The sequence below is a fragment of the Aspergillus sclerotioniger genome, assembly GCF_003184525.1.
Source record: "Aspergillus sclerotioniger CBS 115572 chromosome Unknown BO94scaffold_17, whole genome shotgun sequence".
Taxonomy (NCBI): Eukaryota; Fungi; Ascomycota; class Eurotiomycetes; order Eurotiales; family Aspergillaceae; genus Aspergillus; species Aspergillus sclerotioniger.
The window spans coordinates 284,105-306,239 of NW_020291007.1; the positions used below are offsets into that span (position 1 = coordinate 284,105).

Below are 22,135 nucleotides of genomic sequence, written 5' to 3' on the forward strand. Positions count from 1 at the left end.
TGGCGATTTATCGGTCGGTACTAGTCATCAAGTCCCCCGCATCGGCCGAGGGTCCGGCAGAGAAACGAATGAAAGGAAATATAAGATGCGAATAATATTACAACCCTGGATTGCGACTTTTCTACCCCAAACCCACCGCTGACACGCCCAGAAAATATGGCTAATATACATAGTGTTCATCATACATAGAAGGAAAAGGGGAAAGCATTATACAGCAGAGTAGATGGCAGAGATATGTCGCCCGCACTCGACGCGCTGTTCCATGCTCACTGTGCGACGGTCGACCTTGCCCTTATGCCGGGGCATGATCTGAAGTCGCGCTTCCTGCTGATCATCGGCCCTGTTGCCCTCTGGGGGTGCGTGGATGTAGTTTGGCTTCGACAGATTACTGCGCTTGCCCGTGCCCAGCTGGAAGTGCTCATTGCCTCCCCACCAGAGCGCATCATAGCCCCAGTCGTTGGTCTCATCCAAGGAGGTGGAGGGAGCAGCATTCACATGCGTCTTGTTATCCATGACCGCCGATACGTGAGTCGTGCCAACCGAGATGTCATGGATACGGATGGGTGAGAGGCTCTTAGATTGCTCATCATATTCAGACAGACCACTGAGTGCCTTCACCTTGGCCGGGGCGTCCTGCACATGAATCCATTTTCCGGTACCGAGAGCGCCCCAGATCCCCCGGCCGCAAGCCCATGTATCGGCTGTGATACGGCCCAGGTCACGGAGGGTGGCAGGATTCTCCGTGGAGCTGAGGATCCGCTGTGCATCCACGGTGAAGAAGCTGTTGGCACCCCCCGCCGCAACGCGAGTGGCTTTGGGCAACCAGGGACCCCGGTAAAGTTTCCGGATAGGCACCAGAGTCGGAGTATCGCAGAATGGCGATGCTGGGTTGAAATCCATGGCTAGTTGTCCAAAGGAGTTGTCGCCAAAAGCAAACACGTTGCCGTCCTTGTCAAGTGCGAGCGAGTGGTAGTCACCCGCAGCAATCTGGACGATCTTAGAGCCCTTAAGCGCCGTGACCTCGTGAAGGGCGTCCACCGGTCCGTTGGGTCGAGTAGCCCAGGTCAAGCCCGGAACACCGAGTTGACCAAAGGAAGGATAGTTCTCAGTAGAAGAAGCAACGGAGAAAACCCGGCCAGAGCTTGTCAAGAGAAGGGCATGGTCCAGCCCGCCGCTGAGAGCCGTTATACGCTCGCCCAACTTCAAACTTGGCTGGAGCAAGCGATAGCTGACACCGGCTGTTCCTGACCGGAAAGGCACCCAAGATCCTTCCTTCAGCTTGCGGCCTGTCAATTGGTCATCTTTGGCAATGGGCAGTGAGTAGACGTTGCCGTCGGATGACAATGCAAGGATACGATCGTTCGACATGCACAGCGAAGTCAGATTCTTGCCGGTGAGAGTCTTTGCAGGTTTAAATTCAGTCTCCGAGTAGCCTTTGCCCCATTGCACAAGGTCGCCGGTCTCAGTAATCGCCGCCCCGGATTGCTCTCCGAGCTTAAGATCCCTAAGCACTTGGCCTTCGAAATAGGCAAATTTCCGGGGAGTCTTCACAACAGACTCTTTCGAGTTCGGGTCAACCACACGATAGGCATTCGTGCCCCAGACATAAACGCCAGGGCTCTTGACGCTCCGTTTATGCTGCACATACTGCAAGCTCAGTTCTTCGGCCGACTTTGAGAGGTCTTTAACCTTCTCTGATGCACTCTCAATCTGACTTCGGTTGGATGTAGCATAGTCGTAAATCAGAAAGGCAGCAGTACCTGCGCCTGCCACGCCCAGCGAGTTCCGGAGCCAATGCGCGCTCGTCGACTGCTCCGATCCCTTGTTACTGCTGGCATAAGTTCTCCGCCACGGCGTGGCGATAGATCGGTTGCTTCTAGCAAGGTGACGTGAAGAGGTGGTGACGGCGGTCGTCACCGATTGCCGCCCCCGATGTGTCCACATTATGTTGGAAATACTCAACAAAGTTTCATTCCGTGTCCTTCAATGACTCGGCAATTCTTTGCTTATTCCCGGCACTGATCTGGTTCGATCCATGAGAAAGAGGCAAAAGATCAGCTGGAATGTTGCGTCAAGTCGCGGGAGCGGAAGACGGCGGCAGAATAGCGCATTGAAGACACGGCGGAGGCATTGCCTCACCTCTCTCTTCTGCGCGTTGCGTCTGGGGCTTGATTGGGATTGTTTGCCTTGTTGTTGAGAGGCCCAGGTATAGGGGCAGTCGCTCGAGTATTATTGCCATTGGTCATTCCCTCATCATGCGCCAACAAGCTGCGGGACAGCGAAGTCGACGCCAGACTGCCCCGTCGGGCCGGGCTCTGGAACTGAAGGTCAGGGAGGCCACCGAGCTCGAGACGATTCCAGATAGCTTAGACTCGATTACCGATATCCATAATGAGCTGGAATTTTCGCAGTGGTATAGCGAAGTAGAGGAGAGCCTGCTGGAAGCCAGCTATGATGAGTACCAGTAAGCAGCGACATCTGCGATCAACCCCCAAGAAGCCCCTGGCCGATGCTGACATCCATTGCTATTAGAGCTTGCCTCCAGGAGCTACAAATGTCTAAATCTCATCTGGATTCGCTATTGTCCGATACCTCGTCGACGCTCAACCTTCTGACCAGCCTATCGAACGACTTCCGAGCCGTGGAATTGCAGACATCCAATTTCCAGAAACAATGCGAGGGGCTCCTCTCGGCACAGAAGCATGATTCGGATTTGGCAGCGGATATCCAGGAAAACCTTCAATACTATGACTTCCTGGATCCTGCATCGAGAAGACTCAATGCTCCGGGTGCTGGGAACACGGTTCGTGGGAAGGACTTCTCGGATATGCTGAGACGGCTTGATGAATGCTTGGACTATATGGAGACGCATGTGCGTACGATTCGTATCTCTATCGCGCTCTAGCTAATTGTCTGGTTCCGCAGCCCGATCAGAAGGAGGCCGGTGTATACCGCTCCCGGTACCGATTGCTTATGACGCGCGCCCTCACTCTTATTCGAACACACTTTGTTTCCTCCCTCCGAGATGTATACGCCGACGCCTCGAAGAAAATCGCAGACAAGCAACTCAACGACACCACTATGTCTACCTTGCTCTACGCCAAGTTTAGAGTTGGTGCGCCGGAACTGAAACAGATTGGGCTTGAGATCCAGAAGAGAGCGGTTCCTCCATTGGACCTAGATCAGGGCATAGAGGCTGAATACCAAAGCTTACTCAACGAGCTTCATGCCAACTACGCAGCCACGCGTGGCAAACTGATCATCCCGTTAGTCCGCAAAAATCTCTACGACATCGCGCAATCTCCAACATCGTCACAAGATCTCGTGTCTTTTGCCCGTGCGAGTATCAGCTACATTCGCGGCGTATGCCTAGACGAGTTCGAACTATGGCGCGAATGGTTCCATGGTCAGGGTGGACTGTACGACTTCCTGGAAACAATCTGTGAGCCTCTCTACGATTACCTCAGACCTCGAATTATCCACGAGGACAAGATTGTTAAACTGTGCCAACTCTGCACCCTGCTGCAAACCCGATACCTGCTCGACCAGGATGAAGAGATCGAGCAAATAGACGCCAACCAACTCGATTTTCCTGCATTGATCCAGCCCGCACTCGAAGACGTCCAAACCCGCCTTGTCTTCCGCGCGCAGGCTTATCTCCGCGATGAGATCGAGCGCTATAAGCCTCGCCCCGAAGACCTGGACTATCCTGCGCGGAACAAGCAACTCTCAATATCCGTCACAGAGGGCCAGATCAGCGGCCGCAAAGTCGCATCCGCAGATGCCCTGGTGAACCTTCCTAAACCAACGAAGCAAACCGAGGATGGCGATACTTCCTTGGAGCAAGACTCTAAATGGGACCTCGAGTCGCCGAACGCGCTGAGCGGATGGTATCTAACCCTCCGCAAAGCCATCTGGCTCCTCAGCCGAATCTACCGCCTCGTAAACGTATAAACCCACCGTCCATTCCCATCTCCATCCATAAACAAGCCCCCACTAACCACCATCCCAGTCAACCGTCTTCGACGACCTCGCCCACCAAATCGTCCACCAAACCAACACCTCCCTTCACTACGCCAGCACCCTTCTAACCAACAAATCCACACCCACCGACGCCCAACTCTTCCTCATGAGCCACCTCTTAATCCTCAAACAACAAATCGTCGCCTTCGACATCGAATACGTCGCCCCCGAAGTAACCTTCGACTTCTCCGGTGTCACCAACACCTTCTGGGAACTCCGCGAACGAGGCGGTCTCTTCAACCCGCGCAACCTCATACGCCTCGTCGGCCACGGCCTCCTCCCGCGCGTCGTGGAGAACATGCTCGACGCCAAAGTGGAACTAGATGGGCGCCTTCGCACCGTAATCAACGACTTCATCAACGGGTTCGCCTCCAAAATGACCGCCTCCCTTCCAGCCAAGTTCGTCGACGCCCGGAACCTCCAGCGCGGGGAACTCATCTACCCGACGTGTCAAAACATCGAGAAGGAGGTCCCGAACTTACGCAAAGTGTTGTCGGAGTATCTGGATGATGGACGGATGAAGGAGACGCTGGTAGGCGCGGTCCAGGATCGAGTTATTCAGATCTATGAGGATTTCTTTGAGAAATATACCTCTTCTGAGCGGAGGAAGGGAAACCCCGTGAGTACGAAGGGGAAGGGGAGGGAGGATACGGTGTGGGATGTGGATACGTTTGCGGAGTGGTGTGAGGGGATCTTTCGCGTTGGGTTCCTTGGGTCGGGGCAGGGGTTGGATGGTGATGGCGATGACAATGATGATGCGACGAGTAGGAGTTTGAGTCGGGGTGGAAGTCCTGGGTCTTAGACCGGGACTATCCTTTCTTCTCTCTCTCTCTCTCTCTCTTTTTTTTTTTCTAACAGTAGATATATTTTACGTTTGACTTCCAATGTATATACAAAGTATCGAAGAGGAGAGAGACTTCTTAAAGTCTCGGAGAAGCGAGATATAGAGAGCAATTAGGAATATCCAGGATTGTCATATTCAAGTAAGGTCACCAGCCAATCATCGTCAAATAAACTATGCACACCGAACGAAACGCTGCTGAGTTGGGTATGATGCAGGGAGGAAACAAAATGCATAGCCGAAACACTGGAATAGAGACGCTTGCGAATATATTACTGAACATTGTGCTGGGCTTAGAGGACGTGGCGAATCTTGGCATAAAGCTCGGTATCCAAGAAATTGTACTTCGGATCGGGTTCACAGAAGGGATGGGTTAGGAGAGTCTCGGCGGTTGGGCGGTCACGCGAATCCCTGAAGAGTATGTCAGTCTGGGGGAATAAACTGGAAGAGAGCAATCTTAGGGTTACATACACTGTAAAGCAGTCGTACATAAAGGCGAGCGCTGCTGGAGTGATATTCATGGAAACATCATCGGGGATTGGAGGCGCCTGACTCAGACTACCGAGTTTGAAGATAGCTCCAATGGCCTCTTCCTTGCTCCATGGCCGACGGCCAGCAAACATCTCCAATACCACGCAGCCAAGAGACCAGATATCAACCTTGGCGCTGTAGCCTTGTCCTTGGGATTGGATGACCTCGGGCGCCATCCAAAACACCGATCCTTGCATGGAGTTGGTGGAATCGTTTCCGTAGATGTTGTCCGTCTTCTTTGAAATTCCAAAGTCGGAGATCTTACACGTCCCGTCGAGATCCAAAAGAATGTTGTCGGCCTTAAGATCGCGATGAAGGATGCCCTGGTTATGGAGATACGCCAGTCCACTCAGGGTCTGGTGCGTGAGAGATTGCACAACGCTTTCCTCAAACTTGCCATGCTTGCGAAGACAGCTACCGACGGAACCACCAGAAATATATTCGAGGTAGATTGAGATGGAGAATTCGCCACGTTCGCAACCCAAATACTGCACGATGTTAGGATGCTCAAGATGTTGCATCGTATCGATTTCTTGATCCATAGCGGCGACCATCTCCTTGATGCGGTCCTTATCGGTTCCCGCAATCCGTGCATTGACCTCCACTTGCTTCACCGCCAGAACTTCACCATTATCAGCGTTCATGCCTAGGTATACCCGGCCATAAGTTCCTTTGCCGATAAGCTGACCACGGATGATACGGAAAGTGGGCTGTCTCTGGGGCAAGTTTCCGGGCGGCGCATGATTCTGAGGGATCGGGTCAAGCTGGCTAAGTCGGCTGCCACGCTTCGGACTGATCTGCATAATCTTGGCGCCGAACATCTTGGTGCTCTTGCGACGCAAAATATCACCCGATCTCTGGTTGCCAGTAGACGATGTTACGCTTCGATTCCGACTGGCTTGGTTGGCCCCCTTCGCCACCTCTCGAATAGACTTCATCCGGGTGAGTCCGCCCCCAGAGCGGCTGACATTCCGGCGAGCAACGACACCTGGATCCTGGGGCTTTATGGGTGGCTCGCTAGCGCTGGAAGCATTGTCACCCGAGGCAGGTGGATGTTGTGGGGTGGTATATGGTAAGCCATCTGGCTTTTCCTTGTGGCCTTTGTCGTTCTCGGCCGCAACCTTGGAAGCTGGTGATGATGGAGGCGACATGCCCTGTCCGTCTAGGTAAGGTGTATCAAGATCGATATCCGGGAAGAAGTCGTCAAGGTGGTCAATGACGCCCTCAACTGGAGGTCTGCTTGCCCAGAGATCGCCTTGGGCAAATGAATCCCTGCGAGGTGGTCTCTCTTCCTCCGGCGAGGCACTCAGGTCAGAAAAGGATGCGTTCCTGTTACTCGACTCCCCGCTAGAGCTGGCAAACGTTTCGCGGGAAGCACTGGGGGATCTGAAGCTAACGGATAGTCCCTTCCGTAGCCTATTTTCGGTATTCAACGTGAGGGACGGTTTCCCGGCTCGCCTTTGGGATTCCGGCGAAATGGCCACGGGCGCATTTTCTTTGACTGGAGTCTTGGTATTTGCTAGGGGAATAGCAAAAAGACCATCATCGGAGTCGTCATCAGACTCCTCCTGTGGCACCGGTGAACCTTGGAAGGAGACCTTGGTCTCTTCGAAGTCGAACTCGGGTCCAAAGGACTTGCGAGACTGTATAGCGGGTCTCGGCTCTACGGGGGTTGTAGACGAAGGTTGTGCAGGAGACTGACTGGAGTGAACCGTCGGTGTAGTTTGGTTGTCTTGCTCCGTAGATGATTGGGACGGTCCCTTCAGCTCCTGACTGCTCGTAGCTGTCGGGGTCGGCACTGATGGCGACGGGGTTCCAATGGCGCTGGTCATCCTACCAACGCTAGCCAACACTGCCCCGAGACCATGACTTTGGGTTGTGGTTTGAATGCGGGGACGCTCGGCGTCTTTCTTTCTTAGCGAGTTCACTTTGGTGAGCGTGCTTGATTCGTGAGGTGCCGTGGGGGGTTTGCGAAGTGGCACAAGCGTTTCTGACTTCTTGTCTTCGTAAGGAGAAGTACGGGGCACGTCAAAATCAATGACGCCTTCACGCCGGTAGCCAGTTTCGCCATATGCGTCCTTTCTTGGCTGTGGCATAGGGGGGACCTTTGAGATGCGGTAGGCCCTCTGCTTCCGCTCTACCTCACGCAGATGTTCCTCGTGTCGGGCCAGCAAGTCTGCTTTCTCCGCGTCAGTAGGTAGTCCTACTTCTGCCCCACCGTCAATCGGAGACGCGGTGATTGATGGCTGTGGAGTTAGCTTAGCAGCGGGAGCCTTGAGTTGTTGTCGCGAAGAAATCTGAGGAGACGTGGGCTTGGCTGGATTGTGAGGTGAGATTCTATTGAGTGCTTCATCATCCAGCGGCTTTCTGTGAAGGTGATGAGCAGATGTTGGCGAGGAAGTGCTTTTGTCTGGAATCGAAACCCCCAGACCAGTGAAGAGGGTAGAGCTGTTTGCACCTAGTTGCATGTGCGAACCCCGGACGAAAAGCTTCAATGAACCAGTTGTGTCTGATTTTGTTCTTCGACATAAAGCCAAGCTGGTGTCACTCAAAGGCTCATCGTGTTCGGTCTGACCGGGCTCTGTCAGGAAAATTTGCGCGCCAGTCCAATCGGCGATCCCCAGGCTTTGGCATATGGCAGATCGCAATGTCTCCACGGAGTCCATCTCCGTTATGTCAACCAAGCGATAGTTCCATCCGTCCAGCGTCACAAAGGTCCACTTCTTGCTCTTTTGCATTGGCTTGCCTCGCAATGCCAGTCGTTCGTGGTCCGACATAGACGAAGACGATGGACGCTCACCCAATGACATATCACTGGCACTGAAATTCGGTTTAGAATAAGGTAAATGAGAGCCATTCTGTCGCATGTTCACCGGGCTGGTGGGAGATTCCAGAAACTGCTCCTCCGGCGACGGGTGATTGGAATCGCCTGCCTTGGATCGTTTTTTGAAAAACCCCAGAAGACCATTGCGGTGATCCTTTGGGTATGAGGACGGGGTTTCTCCGCCGGAATGGCGGTTATATGATTCCTGCGGCGAAGGACGAACCCCGTTGTCTTGCCTAATCGACTCATAGTAACGCCGCCCCGTTGTTGAATCAGAACTGTTCCCGCGCGAGTGTTCGGATTTGACACCCAGATCCCCCATGGATGACGAAGGCCCGGCCTGTGCGAGGGTCGCATGTTGCATAGCTGGGCTCCCGCTCTTAGGACTGTCTTCGTACGATCGGATAGGAATTTGAAAGGTCCCGCCATCGCTGGAAATCGAAGGGCTTTGCCTGTGATGATCGCCAATACTAGACAACACGGCTCGCGAATAATCGGATCGGGGCCACATCGTATTAGCATCGCTTGTAGCAAGCTCGGAAGACGAATAATCATGAGTTGTGGGTATGGGTGTTGTGAAGGAGCGCATCTGCACGCTCTGTCTTTGGCTATAAGCAGGCTGGGGGGCCTTGAGATTAGGGCTGCTTGCAACATTTCCTGAGCCGGGGCCAGCGGACCGGGGCTCATAAGTTGGCTTCGGTGAAGCCTCAGATCCAGCATCGGGGGCACTGTTAGGGTGAGAATCGCGTCGCTTCTGGATGGAGATCTCAGCATCGTAGCTCCCGTCATCATGAATCTGCTTGATCAACCGGCGCATGCGTTTTCCCTCTTCTCGCTCACGGGTCTGATCCCACCCCGTACCACTTGCCTCGCATTCTTTAGCAAGCTGGGGATAGACAACATTGTGCATCTTGCCCAGATTTGGTCGGCCATTCGACCCATGTCCCAGCTCGAGAAAATCTGCCCCCTCAATTTCCAGGGCTCTGAACGTCTCTTGCCAGTCTTTGGAGAACCCATTGTTCCCAAGCCACAGCAGTACACGATCGAGGGGCCACTGAACGGCGGCTTCGCTCGGTAACATGCCACCAATGTTGTTATGACGATGACTGGCTGACTTTGTGAGTTCAGCGGGTGGCGCTGACATCTGTTGGACCGGATTTTGCACGGTCGCGGCGGAAAACCCCGTCGAGGCTATGTCATGAGCACCATCATTGACGGCTAACGAGGAAGGGAGATTGCGAGTTGAAGGTGTGGGGGGATGGTTGGAGTCTCGCTTATATGTAGAGGAGTCCGTGCCGGCATATTCGTAGGCTTGAGTGGAAGGTATCCGCTGTCTATCGCTGGACTGCATTGTTCCCAGGCTTTCGTACGTGGGGGTGGAGTGTACATCGAATGGTGGTATCCCCACACCCGGTCCAAAGGTGCCAGCTTGAGGCACATAAGTCGCAGATGTGCGCGTTTCAGCCGAAGGGATCGATAGAGCTGCCGGACGCCCATACGGAGATTGGTTCGTAGGTACCATTGGGGGAGGCGGAGGAGGTGGAAGATATCCTTGAGACAGCGCTTGTCTTGCCCAGCTCTGTTGCTGCCACCCAAGTGTATTCTGGTGTTGCAGTTGGGGATTGGTGAGTTTGGAAGTTCCATACGCCGTGCCTGGAGGCGGTCCAGGGGGAGGGGGAAGCATCACACCCTGGGATTGAGTGGGAGGGTAACGCGGCGGCGGCGGTGGTAAGGGGATTATGTGCGATTGAGAGGATTGTGTCGCCGAGGAAGGCGGGGGGACTGGTATGTACTGCTGCGGCCGTTGTCCGTCCATAGTGGCGATGTCTGCGACGTCTCCAATGGAATGATGCAAGGAGGTATGTATGAGCTTAAAAAGCAGACAGGAGTTCTGGAAGCCCAATAAGATTCTTGCCTCATATACCTCACTGGGTTGCGCTATCAAACACGTCCCTAAAGTGGGGAAAGATACACCATGGAAGCTTAGAACTCAGGGAAATTCCGCATTGTCCGCGCTGGGAACCCGGCTTTAAGTGATGAACGCCTCTCGTTCCGGCCGTACGGCGACGAGGAGAATCGGGGCGGCGGCCAAGGGAAAGAAGGATAAGGAGCAATCGGCGATTCGCAATGCACGTCAATCGGGCACAGATAGCCTCCAGATCGGGGCGGACGACAGTACGTAAGCAGGAGCGGAGGGAGCAGAGGGCGGCCATCAGCTTTCCACCTGATCGGGGAATGGACGGGAGGCTGGAGAGATCACACGCAGTCGAGCTGCAGGCGCGGGCTGGGGCGAAGAAGCGAGTTGGGCGTTCTTCGGAGGGGAGGAGAATCTTTAAGATAGCTGGGCCTCTTCGGTCAGCTAAATCTCCTGGCAGATTGCGGCACTCAACCCCTGATAGTAGGCGTCGCTAAAACGAAGGGGGAGGGGGGAAATGATGCCGCGGAAGGCTCGACGGGAAGCTAAGACATACCATTAACAAAATTGCGGTGGATTAGACCACGCAGGAGATTAATCGCAGGCGGTGGTAAATTAGCAGCCCACCGCATAGATTAATTATCGTTATTCTCGATTCGGTTCTCATCAACGAAGGACAGCGGCCTGCTCGCAAGTCGCCAGAATCATGGGGTAGCCTGTCGCCGGTGTCGAGGCCCGCCCAGGGAAATCCTGAGGAGCTTTGATGCGCTGGCCGCCTTAGCGCCTGGCCATCCCGTCGATCACGTGGTGCGCCGATAAGCAGCCGAAGTCTGTCGGTCCCTTTTTTTCTTCTGTTCTCGGCTCTTCCGCCCTCTGCTCCGGTTCTCATAGGCTTCTGGTGCCCGGCGGGTGGGGTTGGGAAATGGGAACCCGTTACTAGTCGTCTACCAAACATCCCACGGTGGCACTGACAGTCAACCACCCCCATCCCCCTTCGTATCCTTCACCGGATCGGATTTGCCACAGTCTGAAGCCCTCAGCCCTATCCAGATCACCCCTTTTCTTTTTCATTCTTCCTTTCTTTCTCTCTCTCTCTTTTTCTTTGTTCGATCCTAGATACGTACAAAAACAGCTATGTCGTAAACGCAGCTGCCAATCAGCTCTCGTTCCAAATGTCTCAAAGTGACAAGTGTGGTGTTAGCGCCACTACAGTTCCCCTTGGCATTCGGAGGGATGATAAGCACTAGGCTCTAGACAGATAACCCTACAACGCCCATCCAGGCTCGGAGCAACTACCGGGGCACGTGAGAATGAACAAAATTATTATTTGAGATCATTACAATTCGTGTTCTGCATCCAGACTACTTTGCCAGAGTGGGGTCTGTTCCTCTCCAGGAGTTACAGGTAAAGTGAAATGGGAAAGATGACAAGCAGAGAGGGGAAATCGCCGCCTCTCCGGACCAACCCCCATTATCTACTTGTTTCTGGTGGCCGCCGCCTCAGCCGTGATCTTCAACGCGGCCGGAGCATCATCACGAGGCATGTGAAGCTCCACCAACTGTATCGTCCAGGTTAGCACTTCTGGACACCGTTGGAAGGTCAGGGCAATGAACATACCTGCAAGAATGGCGCCGAGGCGAACTCTTCGTTCGCAAAAAGTTGCCTCAGCTCGTCCCGTGTGGTCACCTTGTATCCCTTGTATTTGTCTTTGGCTCCGAAGACAGTAGGGAGACCTTTGATGTCCCACGGCTGAATGTCGTTATAGCCTTCGTCCCATCCATGGATGTATCGCTCAATGGTGTATCCGTTATTGCAGATCACGAAGCTTGGTTTCGTCAGTGCCGTCACATGGTAATAACTGCTGATTGCACTTACATAATGGGGTTGAGATTGTTTCTGATCATGGTGCTCAACTCCTGCACCGTAAGTTGGAGGCTTCCGTCACCGACGAAGAGAACAGTCCGACGGTTGCCCAGTTCCTTCGCAGCCAATGCAGCACCCTGACAAGCCCCAACCGAATAGCCAATGCTACCCCAAAGGACCTGACTGATGGCTGTGACATTCGCCGGGAACCGAGTCTCCCAAATGCCAAAGTTCGCAGTGCCGGTTTCGGTGATGACAATGTCATTTTCCTTCAGCCACTGTCCAACGTTGGGCCAAAGCCAGTCATGCGTAATCTCTTGGTTGCCCGAAGACTGCTCGACCTCGGGAACCGCGTTTGAGAGATGGGGAACGGGCGCGGCGTTGACGGCACCCATCTTCTGAATGACCTTGCGCAGGACTCCTTTCATGTTGATCTCCGGATATTCGGAATATCGCACGCGCACGAAGGTGCTATGGAAATCGATTGTGTTAAGCTGCCCAATATGGTAGGAGAATCCACTCGTGTTGAAATCCGACTTGATGGCACCGATGCTCAGGATAAGGTCGGAAGACTCGACTTGCTCGCGGACGCCCGCATTAGATCCCGTTCCGGCATACACTCCTCCGTAGTTTGGGCGAGTCTCATCCACCGCTCCCTTGCCCATTGGGGCGACGAAAGTAGGCAAACCGGACGTTTCCATCAAGTCATGAACCTCATCAAGAACCCGATGGCGGATAGCACAAGCATCCACCAGAATCACCGGTTTCTTTGCCGCATGCAAGTACTTCAAGACAACATCCACCACATAATCTTCCTTCTCAGGGTCATTCGGGGGCAAGGATAGATCCAGCGGTGTATCGAGTCGGTCACCCTCAATCTGCTTCGTAATCATGTCCGTGGGGAGACTGATATAGACAGGCCGACTGCGGGTCCAACATTCGCGGATGGCGTTGTCAATAAGTGTTGCCGCCTCCAGTGTCTCATTCAGGCGCCCAAGGGTACAAGAGATGCCTGCACTCATCTTCGCAAAAACATCGAAATCCCCATTTCCCAGTGTGTGGTGGAGCAGCATGCCGTCCTTCTGAGATTTGGTGTTGGGTTGACCGACGATGTGAACAATTGGCACAAACTCGGAGTATGAACCAGCGATGGCATTGAGCGCCGAAAGCTCACCTACACCAAAGGTAGTGATCAGAGCACCGATTCCATTAACTCGCGCATATCCGTCGGCAGCATAGCCTGCAGTTTGACCACGTTAGTCATTCAAGGTGGTCTTGACCCTGGTGTGTAACAACGGTGGAGTCGATTCAAGCATACCAGCATTGAGTTCATTGCAGTTTCCCACCCAACGAAGACCACACTTGGGTAAATAGTCCAAGGCTGCAAGGTTGTAGTCACCTGGAATAATCCATGATTGTTAGCAAGATCACCCATACACCAGCCCACGGGGGAGGTCTCACCCGGAACGCCGTGCACGGAACGAACGCCGACCTCGTATAGACGACGGAAGAGGTACTCAGGCACCGAGATGGGCTTCCGAAGCTCACGCGTAGCGATATCGGTAGTCGCCATCATGAAGCAGTAGGCGAAGATAGTAGATCAAGGTAGATTTGAGAATAAAGAGATGGACGAAGGAAATACTGATACGAGATGGAGGAATGAGTGTTTACATGGATTGAAGAGGGGGCGAGTATAAATAGGTGTCATAAACGCGACAACGGGGAGTCTGGAACCCAGCGTGGCCGTACGTCATGAGGAGGACAGGGCGTGATGTCATGCTGTCGAGACGGAGACGGAGACAAAGCCAGTGTCACCACCCAACTGCCACGCCATTCTCCGGTGAATGCTTGCGGGATTATAGGGATCCATTCTATGGAGTGAGAACTAGCCAGGGAATGGATGTTTTGCGTGAATTCGAGGAGATCTCCGGCCACGACGGCATGGATGGGGTGGTTCGATCGATATTCCAGGCCGAACAAACCATGTTCGGATCCCTGGCAGCGGCGCAGCGGAAGTGATAAGAGTAGCGAAAACTAAGGCAAGATCGCAGCTAAACCAGTCCGGCCGAGAGGGCCGTCACTCCACCGAGTGGGATGATGATCGCCTGCCTTCCCGCTAGTCCTCATGTGGAATTTTAAACCCCCCGCCGCCATACCATTCCTTATCTTTTCGTCCCCCTTCGTGTCACCGGTAGTGCATCTAGATCTTCTAGGACCGGCTTAACATCACCACTAAGCTTCGATTCCTCCGAGTCAACTCCGACAACCAAGCAACGTGTACCCCTTGTGTGGCCAATACCCTCCCAGTGCTCCCACACACTGAAACATCATACTGCCCATCCCCATCCACCAGCGCACTGACGCCTGCCGATGGCTGGATCAGGGAAGAGAGCCATGCCCAGTAATAAGCCAGTTCAGTGTGCTAAGAAGAGAAAGGTTCGTCTTCTTCAGATATCTGTGGCATGCTTGCCACAAACATCATGTGGTTGGTGTCTGATATGTGGCACAGGGAGGTGCCCAATGGCAGAAAACCCAAGGCAACAAAGCAGGCATTGAGGGTGGTGATTGGGGAGTTTTTGTGACATGCGATTTGGGCAAGGAAAGCAAATGTATGGCAGAGGTGGTGGATCTTTTCTCCCAGGTTAGTGGCATGAACGGTAGGCTTCGGGCATGGAAGCAGCCCATTTCATCTGTTCATTTATCTGACTTGCGCTACTGCTCAGAGTGTGGAATCAACCAGCAGCGATGATCATGAAGACAAGTCCGACTCGGATGACGATGACATCGAGGCTCAAATCAGAAAGGAGGTCGAAGGACTAAAGCCCAGCGCGAGCAAGTCCCGTCCGTTCCATGCTATCAGGATGGACCTGCCATGTTGTGCGTGAACGCTTTCGCTCTCCTTCACGCCTGCCTGAAGATGAGAGACACTAATACGCTTCAGTGTCATTTGTACGATTCGACAAATCCATTGATCCCGAGAAAATGGTTCACCAGCTTTGCACTGAAGCCTCTGCCAACCCTGAAAAGAAGCGATCCAGATGGATCCAACGCATGACTCCTGCAATTTCTGTTCGCAAAACTCTCAGTGTCGACCTGGAGGCCTTTGCGCGGGAAATCCTCAAGCCTCATTTCCATTCTGGGGGACCCCCTAAGAAGGTGCGTTCCAACTCTGGAAGTAAGATTTAGGCGGCCATGGACGCCTGCTGATGGAAACCTTCCAGTACGCCATTCGACCTGTGGTGAGAAGCAACAAGAAGTTCAACCGCGACGTCGTCATTAAAACCGTTGCGGATGTCGTGGGACCCGAGCATCCTGTTGATCTTACGAACTACGACTTAATCATCCTTGTCACAGTTATCCAGGTCAGTTTCTACGAACGTACCTTCTTGTCCGTCTACACAGCCTATGACTTACAACCAACTTGCAGAACGTAATTGGCATGAGCGTTGCCGGGAGCGACTACGATCGGCTAAAGAGGTATAATTTGGCCGAGTTGTACGATCCAGCACCAGCATCTGAGCCCGCCGAAACCCAGGCCTGAGCCCACTAGGTAAAGTTTGGGATATATTCACTTCTTGAATTTCTTCTCTTGGATCATGAATAATCTCTGGCTGCACCTCGCAGCCGATGATAGCAAAAAGTAAGAAAAGTGTATATACAGAGTTCGTGGTGTCCTTACCATCCATCGACCTTCCCATAGAATCATCCGGCAACGCGCCACATAATCTCGATAGCATATCCATGGTGTGCAGGAAACCCCTTCGGCCCGGTGTGCTGTAATCAAGGTATAGGAGGTTCAAGCGGGGGAGAGCTTGGTTCCCCCGTCTCCCCGCCGCAGGGACGGTCCGCCTGGTAGATAGCCTGATTCAAGAAGGGGAAGAACAGGGTCGTCCAAAGTTTCCCAGACACCACAATGGCACAACTGTTTTGAACTCCTGAGGAGCACCCCGGCACGTACTGTGTATTACTGTATAGTACCCAGCAGTTCCCCCACTGCAACATCGGCAATCGGTCAGTCCAGGCGGGGCCGAGGCCCTTCGGTAAAGCCGCTCGCTGATTGGTCGGCGGCGTGGTCCCTGCATCGCGCCTTCCTCAGAGCGGGAGACTTAGGCGAGTCCGCGTTTCCATGGAACATCATCCATACAACTACTAGCAGTAGTGGTAGGTAGCCACCTCCCCGGCTGTGACCATTATGGTCATTCAATCTGCTCGGAGATCTGCCGGGTGCTTCTTCTCCAATTCAGATAGTGGAAATCGCGGACGGATGTCCTCTTCGGTCAAGGGGTTCAAGATGGAATTCCCGCTTCGCTTAATGTTCTCAAAAACGGGATATGCTCCATCTCCTCGTCACGACATCATTTATCATCTGACTCGCAAACCAAGATGGATTAACCGCGGTCCCTGTTCCTACCATGCCAGTGTCTGGGTTGGGCAGTTCAATTGCCTTACTTGTTCGACTGCAGGAACTTGCATCTCACTTATGTTCCATGTCCGGCTTCTATTGTATCCCGGGGTTTCCTGAGCCCCTCCCAAGGCTACAGGAATGTTTGCTCACCGTTTATATTGCTTACTATCCCTCGGCCTTATGATTATATCTAGTGAGTACGCAAGTACTGGTGCTTCAGATATGAACAACTGCTCATAATGTCGCCTTCTCTATCCCCTCTCTTGATTTCTGACACTGAACTTTTCAACCCACTTGGCTCGATCCTTCAACGCCACTTTCCACCTTCGGTGCAGATCAGGGGAGTTTACCCCCTACCGGGTCATCTGCACTCAATTAATCGCCTCGTACTATCGAATGGGGTCCAACTGCTCTTGAAATGCTCCCCGGGGTCGACAACCCCCCTCTTAAGGCGAGAACAGCTCTTGCTTGAGACCGAAGCTCGGGCTCTTTCCATCCTGGAGCGAAACGGGATTCCGTACATCCCATCATTCGTGCATTATGGTCTCCAAGGAGGTTTGCTCGGATCTGCCTTCTTAGTAAGACACTATGTTACCGGAGCTACATTGCAGGAGATGGAGGCCCAGCTTACTATGCAAGACCGGGACAATGTCAACAGGGCACTTGGCTCATTGGCTCAGCGGATTGGACAGAACATTTCCAGCACTTTCGGGTCTCTCGACCAGGTAGCCTGTGGATCTGGGAAAGAGTCGTGGCGAGAGGCGTTTGTGACGCTCTTGGAAGGTATTCTTCGGGACTCCGAAGACGCCTTTGTCCATCTCCCATATGCCGAGATCAGACACCAAGTCCGCCGGCTGTCACCTGCACTCGAGGAGATTACGTCACCGCAGCTAGTGATTGTTGGGTTAGGCCGACCATCGCAAGTCCTGTTGAATCCGGGGTCCAAGAAGCTAGCGGGGCTCATTGGACTTGAGAACGCACTCTGGGGTGACGTACATATGGCGGAGATATTTGAGGAGCCATCTTTGGCTGTGCTGGAAGGCTATGGCACCCAACTAGCAAAAAGCGAGGCCCAGGTGGCCCGGCAGTTGCTGTGTGTAATCTCCGGATGATATGTCGAGTGGTGGTCTATGTGCTGACTGCCGTTCTTATAGATATGCCTGCTATCGTGCTGTTCATCGAGTTACGATACACTACTACCGAGATCAGGGAATGACAGCCGAGATTGATGCCAGGAGAAGATTAACGTCGGTTTTAGGAGAGATGGTCACCATACACGAGGATCGAACGCTGGGTTGAGAGGCGGACCCTCCAAAAGAAGCGGACATCTATACTTGATGGATGATTAGATGCCCCCAGATGCAGGTCTCGGACTCGAAAAGATTGCCATCCCCAACAGTGCAAAACAGCAGTAGATATATAGTCGAGTAGAAGGCACAAGAGGATAGTGAATGCAATATTTGTCATTCCGGCATGAAACCTGTCTTGGCAGGACATAGCCAGATTGCTGCTGCCTACCTACAATAGTTCTGGTTCCTGGGGACCAACCATACCACTCAAGAGCCCGCCCTGGAAACGAGGAAATGTAGAAACGTGAGAGTGTAGAGCAGGGCAAAATAACCTACAGAATCATGTTTTCAATTTTCCTACAGAAATCACTATTACAGCGGAGAGCGCCCTACATAGTAAGCCCGAGCCAGGCAGGGTCGGTCCCATTATTATTCACCGCGGGCGGGGCAGATCGGCCGCCCTGCAACAACGAATAACGTCAACCTTTGGGTCTCCCGCGGCACTGCGTTTAACCTGAACCTCTCGTGGGGTCGCCGCTCCTCTCTAATATCATTTATTTGTCTATTCGGTATTCCTAGTTACCTTGTTACAACCTCCTGTCTTTTCATCTCTAGTCCTTTCCCGGCACCATCCCTTCTGTCCCGTGTCCGTCAGAATGGCGCATTTTCTGCGGGGAAAGCAGGCCGGCATCCAGAAGGACTTCTCCGAGAACCTGTCGCCACACTTGTTCGCCCTCGATGATGTATGTCTGAGTAGCAACTAATAACGCGCCTTCAGCTGAGGTCATCATACTGATCGAGTATTCGTCTTCCTTCTTCTTCTAGTTCGCTCGATGTGGTATAAATTCTCGGATCAGTGCTATCGCGTACGATCCCGTCCAGTCGCTCCTCGCTGTTGGGACAAGCGACACGCAGTTCGGTCACGGTCAAATCTATGTTTTCGGTCAACGACGGGTGTCGGTGGTCTTTTCGCTGCCTCGCAAGGCGTCCGCCAAGTTCATTCAGTTCTGTGCCGACAAGCTGGTCAGCGTCGACTCCAAAAGCGAAATCAGCATCTTCTCCCTGGCGACCAGACAGACCCTGGTCTCTTACGCTCCTCCAAGTCATGCCAGCGCATTACTGACGGATCCGAGCCTTGATTATGCATTCATTGGTCTACAGAATGGTATGGAGTTATTGGTGTATGAAAAGAGGATTCCTCTTTGCTGACGAGGTCTACAGGAGACATCATTGCCTACGATCTTGACCGCGAGACCTTGACACCGTTTCGAGTGCCCAACCTGTGGGCACAACGCAATCCACGTGCTCGCCTTTGCCCTGTCCTCAGTCTCAGCTTCTCGCCCCGCGATATTGGTAAAATATTGGTTGGATACCCGGAAGGTGCTGTGACCTTTTCGTTCAAACAGAACGTTGCCCAAAAGTATTTCGAATATGAGGTGCCGCCGGGTGCGTTGGGTGGAAATGGTGACGTTCCGTCGCCAGACTTGCGCAAACCTCGACTGACCAGGGCGCTGTGGCACCCAAACGGTATCTTTGTTTTGACGGTGCATGATGATAACAGCTTGGTGTTCTGGGACTCTAAGGACGGTCGCAAAATAATGGCTAGATCGATTCAAACTCCCAACATTGACCAGCCAGGCGTAGCTCCCGAAAGGCCCCCTTCGGCTGGCACGGCCGGACTTAAGGACCCTATCACTCAGATCGCATGGTGTGTCAAGGATAACGGCGATGACAGTGGACTCTTGATCGCTGGTGGCCGACCAAAGGCTGAAGCCAACAAAGGTCTGACTTTCATTGACCTGGGCCCATCACCCAACTATCAGACTTCTTCATGGGCTATCATCTCGAAACATTTTGAAACCCCCAAGCGCAGTGCATTCCTACCTACTCCTCCAGGCGCGGAGGTAGTCGACTTCTGTCTTATTCCGCGCAGCACTCCCTACTATTCCGGTGGCCACGACCCTATTGCATTGATCGCCCTTCTGTCCTCGGGAGAAGTAATTACGATGAGCTTCCCCAGTGGCCATCCGATCACCCCTACCAATATGATCCATCCTCACCTCAATTTTGTGCACCCATTCGTGAACAAGGCGACTCTTACTCCAGTCGATCGCGCTGCCTGGCTGGGCCTGAAGGAAAAGAGGTCGCAGGGTCCCAAATTCTTGCTCGGAGGAGCAGAGGCAAAGAAAGCCCTGAAGCGCTTTGAAGATCGCAACGTCCTGACAACATCTCATGCCGACGGGACTCTTCGTATCTGGGATGTCGGTAATGATGACGAGATCGAGAACGGAGACGTTATCCAGGTGGACTTGGCCCGAGCTGTCGGCCGTGTTGGCAACATTGAGGTGACTGAGATGTCTTTGGGGGGCTCAACTGGGGAGCTTTCAGTTGGTCTTAAGACCGGTGAGCTGGTAGTCTTTCGATGGGGAAGCAACCAGAACTTTGGTCGTGAGGAGCCTCCGGGTGCCAATGAGGGGCCTGGAAGCTTGACCAAGATCACTCACCGGGTCGACCCTGGGCTGAAACAGGGTATCCTTCCGCTGACACTTTTGAACATGCAACAAGGCCCAGTGACTGCCTTGAAGCACAGCCAAGTGGGCTTTGTTGCAGTTGGATTCGAAGGTGGCAGTCTAGCGATCATTGACTTGCGTGGGCCGGCCGTTATCCACACGGCACACTTTGCAGAATTGCTAAAGGTAAACAAGCGAAGCAGTATTTTCAATAAGCGCAGCTCCGAGAGCCCTGCTCCTGAATGGCCCACCGCCATCGAATTTGGTGTGCTAACCCTGGAAGGCGAAGGTAAGAGCAATCACACAAAAAGGCACATGCAGTGGGTAAGACTGACGTCTCGTAGATTTTTCCAGCATCTGCTGCTTTGTAGGTACCAACAGAGGTAACCTGGCAACATTTAAGATCTTGCCGGCAGAGAACGGAAGGTACATGGCCACATTTGTCGGAACAAGCTTGCTAGATGATAAGGTCATCAATATCGTCCCCGTCAACGCAGACGACGGTGGCCTCGCGTTGGCCACGCCAAATGCTGTTGGAGGCCTAAGAAACGGGACCCGAGTGAACGGTGTAGTCATTGCTGTAACCGTTTCCGGCTGCAGGATTTTCAAGCCAGCAACTTCCAAGGGCGCTCATAGGTCCTGGGACGACTATCTGTGCGATTCTGCAGCGGTTGTCAAGACCGAGGCCCGTGGCTACAGTATTGTCGGGCTCTTCGGAGACGGTCACACCCGGGCCTTCTCGATCCCTGGTCTGAAAGAAATCGGGTCAAGTCCGATCAATCAGATTGCTGATATGAGACGCCTTTCGGATGCCACAATCTCCTCTAATGGCACGGTCCTGGTCTGGACGAGTCCTTCTGAAGTAGGGTTGTTCAGCGTCTGGGGGGCTGGACACGGACTGTACGTAACACATGTCAAATTGATGTTTGTTGATCGAAAGCTGACCAACTGGATAGTCGACCATCTGAAGACCAGCTTTACAACCCGCAGGCCGTCATTCCCCCACGGCCCACAATCACCAACATCCAGTGGATTTCTGGCACTCAATACATCTCTCCGGCTGATATGGACATCTTGAGTTAGTAAACATTGCTCTATGCCTTGAAGTCAGCTGACTGACACTTAACAGTCGGAGGCCCTGATCGGCCGCCGTCGAAACGGATGCAGGAACAGATGCGGATGGACGAAGAAGAGCGCCGGAAGGCTTTCAGAGAAGGCCGGACTCCGACTAATCAGTCCTCGAGCAGTAACCAGGAAGGCTACTGGTCCTACATGCAACGTCAAATGACGGAGCGCACCGAAAAACTCAACTTTGCGGGAGACAACATGGAGCGGTTGGAAGAGAGCAGTAGTAACTTCGCCCGTGACGTGAACAAGTTTGTTCAGAATCAGAAGAAGAAAGCAGTTCTCGGTGGTATGTATGTCCCATGATTCAAGTTGATCCGGACTAATGGAGTTGCAGTGCTCGGCTCGAAGTTTGGCCTCTAGGATACTCGCTATCGCCGGCAACATAATGCTGCGATCAAGCATCATAATACAACATTAGAACCATTATTCTTATACATACCCATACTCTGTTGGCGTTTAGGATCTTTACTTGTTCATTTTTATTCAAGCATTGCACCAGAATCCAGGGCGTGTATCTAATCAAATTCAAATCGTCTTTCGGTTCTTACTAGTCGAAATTATTCCAAACAACCTCTAGGTCCTCTACCCATCATCATAACCACCCACACACTTCACCTTAGATCAAATGAAGTTACCTTCCCCGGTACTACCGGGAACCCCCAATCGAGCCCCTACATCACAAACCTGGATGCATAACCCACCGCTACACCCCATTTCGACCCCATCCTTAGTTCAAGTAGTACCTTGTTTACCTAACAATAACCAACACCATCACCCATAAACAAACTCCCCACCCCCCTATCCAC

At 53.0% G+C, this 22,135-nt stretch overlaps 8 protein-coding genes across 8 annotated transcripts; 5 read left to right on the top strand and 3 right to left on the bottom strand.

The window, feature by feature from the left end:
• Positions 1-87: 87 nt before the first annotated feature.
• Positions 88-2,027, bottom strand: BO94DRAFT_536131 (RCC1 domain-containing protein). The gene has a single exon (XM_025611945.1). It carries the CDS (start codon positions 1,942-1,944, stop codon positions 208-210), a length of 1,737 nt encoding a protein of 578 aa, XP_025466489.1. The 5' UTR covers positions 1,945-2,027; the 3' UTR covers positions 88-207.
• A 134-nt stretch (positions 2,028-2,161) lies between these two features.
• BO94DRAFT_536132 (Golgi transport complex subunit COG3) lies at positions 2,162-4,996 on the top strand. The gene is made up of 4 exons (XM_025611946.1): positions 2,162-2,464; positions 2,533-2,872; positions 2,926-3,948; positions 4,013-4,996. Exons 1-4 carry the CDS (start codon positions 2,256-2,258, stop codon positions 4,823-4,825), a joined length of 2,385 nt encoding a protein of 794 aa, XP_025466490.1. The 5' UTR covers positions 2,162-2,255; the 3' UTR covers positions 4,826-4,996.
• A 161-nt stretch (positions 4,997-5,157) lies between these two features.
• Positions 5,158-10,035, bottom strand: bck1 (putative MAP kinase kinase kinase (Bck1); the record flags this gene model as incomplete). The annotated part of the gene is made up of 2 exons (XM_025608246.1): positions 5,158-5,275; positions 5,336-10,035. The coding sequence occupies 2 exons, from the start codon at positions 10,033-10,035 to the stop codon at positions 5,158-5,160; spliced, it is 4,818 nt and encodes a 1,605-aa protein (XP_025466491.1).
• Positions 10,036-10,190: 155 nt separating this feature from the next.
• Positions 10,191-10,671, top strand: BO94DRAFT_103645 (uncharacterized protein). The gene has a single exon (XM_025605473.1). It carries the CDS (start codon positions 10,347-10,349, stop codon positions 10,629-10,631), a length of 285 nt encoding a protein of 94 aa, XP_025466492.1. The 5' UTR covers positions 10,191-10,346; the 3' UTR covers positions 10,632-10,671.
• A 937-nt stretch (positions 10,672-11,608) lies between these two features.
• Positions 11,609-13,570, bottom strand: BO94DRAFT_468459 (alpha-keto acid decarboxylase family protein; the record flags this gene model as incomplete). Its single annotated transcript, XM_025608249.1, has 5 exons — positions 11,609-11,692; positions 11,752-11,959; positions 12,010-13,237; positions 13,316-13,396; positions 13,459-13,570. The coding sequence occupies 5 exons, from the start codon at positions 13,568-13,570 to the stop codon at positions 11,609-11,611; spliced, it is 1,713 nt and encodes a 570-aa protein (XP_025466493.1).
• Positions 13,571-14,734: 1,164 nt separating this feature from the next.
• Positions 14,735-15,914, top strand: BO94DRAFT_536137 (THUMP domain-containing protein). The gene is made up of 4 exons (XM_025611947.1): positions 14,735-14,874; positions 14,939-15,153; positions 15,219-15,359; positions 15,425-15,914. Exons 2-4 carry the CDS (start codon positions 14,980-14,982, stop codon positions 15,536-15,538), a joined length of 429 nt encoding a protein of 142 aa, XP_025466494.1. The 5' UTR covers positions 14,735-14,874; positions 14,939-14,979; the 3' UTR covers positions 15,539-15,914.
• A 252-nt stretch (positions 15,915-16,166) lies between these two features.
• On the top strand, positions 16,167-17,837 carry BO94DRAFT_518716 (phosphotransferase family protein). Its single transcript, XM_025610044.1, has 2 exons — positions 16,167-17,495; positions 17,557-17,837. The coding sequence occupies exons 1-2, from the start codon at positions 16,642-16,644 to the stop codon at positions 17,699-17,701; spliced, it is 999 nt and encodes a 332-aa protein (XP_025466495.1). The 5' UTR covers positions 16,167-16,641; the 3' UTR covers positions 17,702-17,837.
• Positions 17,838-18,068: 231 nt separating this feature from the next.
• BO94DRAFT_536141 (putative SNARE-dependent exocytosis protein (Sro7)) lies at positions 18,069-21,892 on the top strand. Its single transcript, XM_025611948.1, has 7 exons — positions 18,069-18,434; positions 18,517-18,856; positions 18,913-20,490; positions 20,546-21,101; positions 21,158-21,279; positions 21,331-21,615; positions 21,664-21,892. Exons 1-7 carry the CDS (start codon positions 18,348-18,350, stop codon positions 21,687-21,689), a joined length of 2,994 nt encoding a protein of 997 aa, XP_025466496.1. The 5' UTR covers positions 18,069-18,347; the 3' UTR covers positions 21,690-21,892.
• The last annotated feature ends 243 nt before the right edge of the window (positions 21,893-22,135 follow it).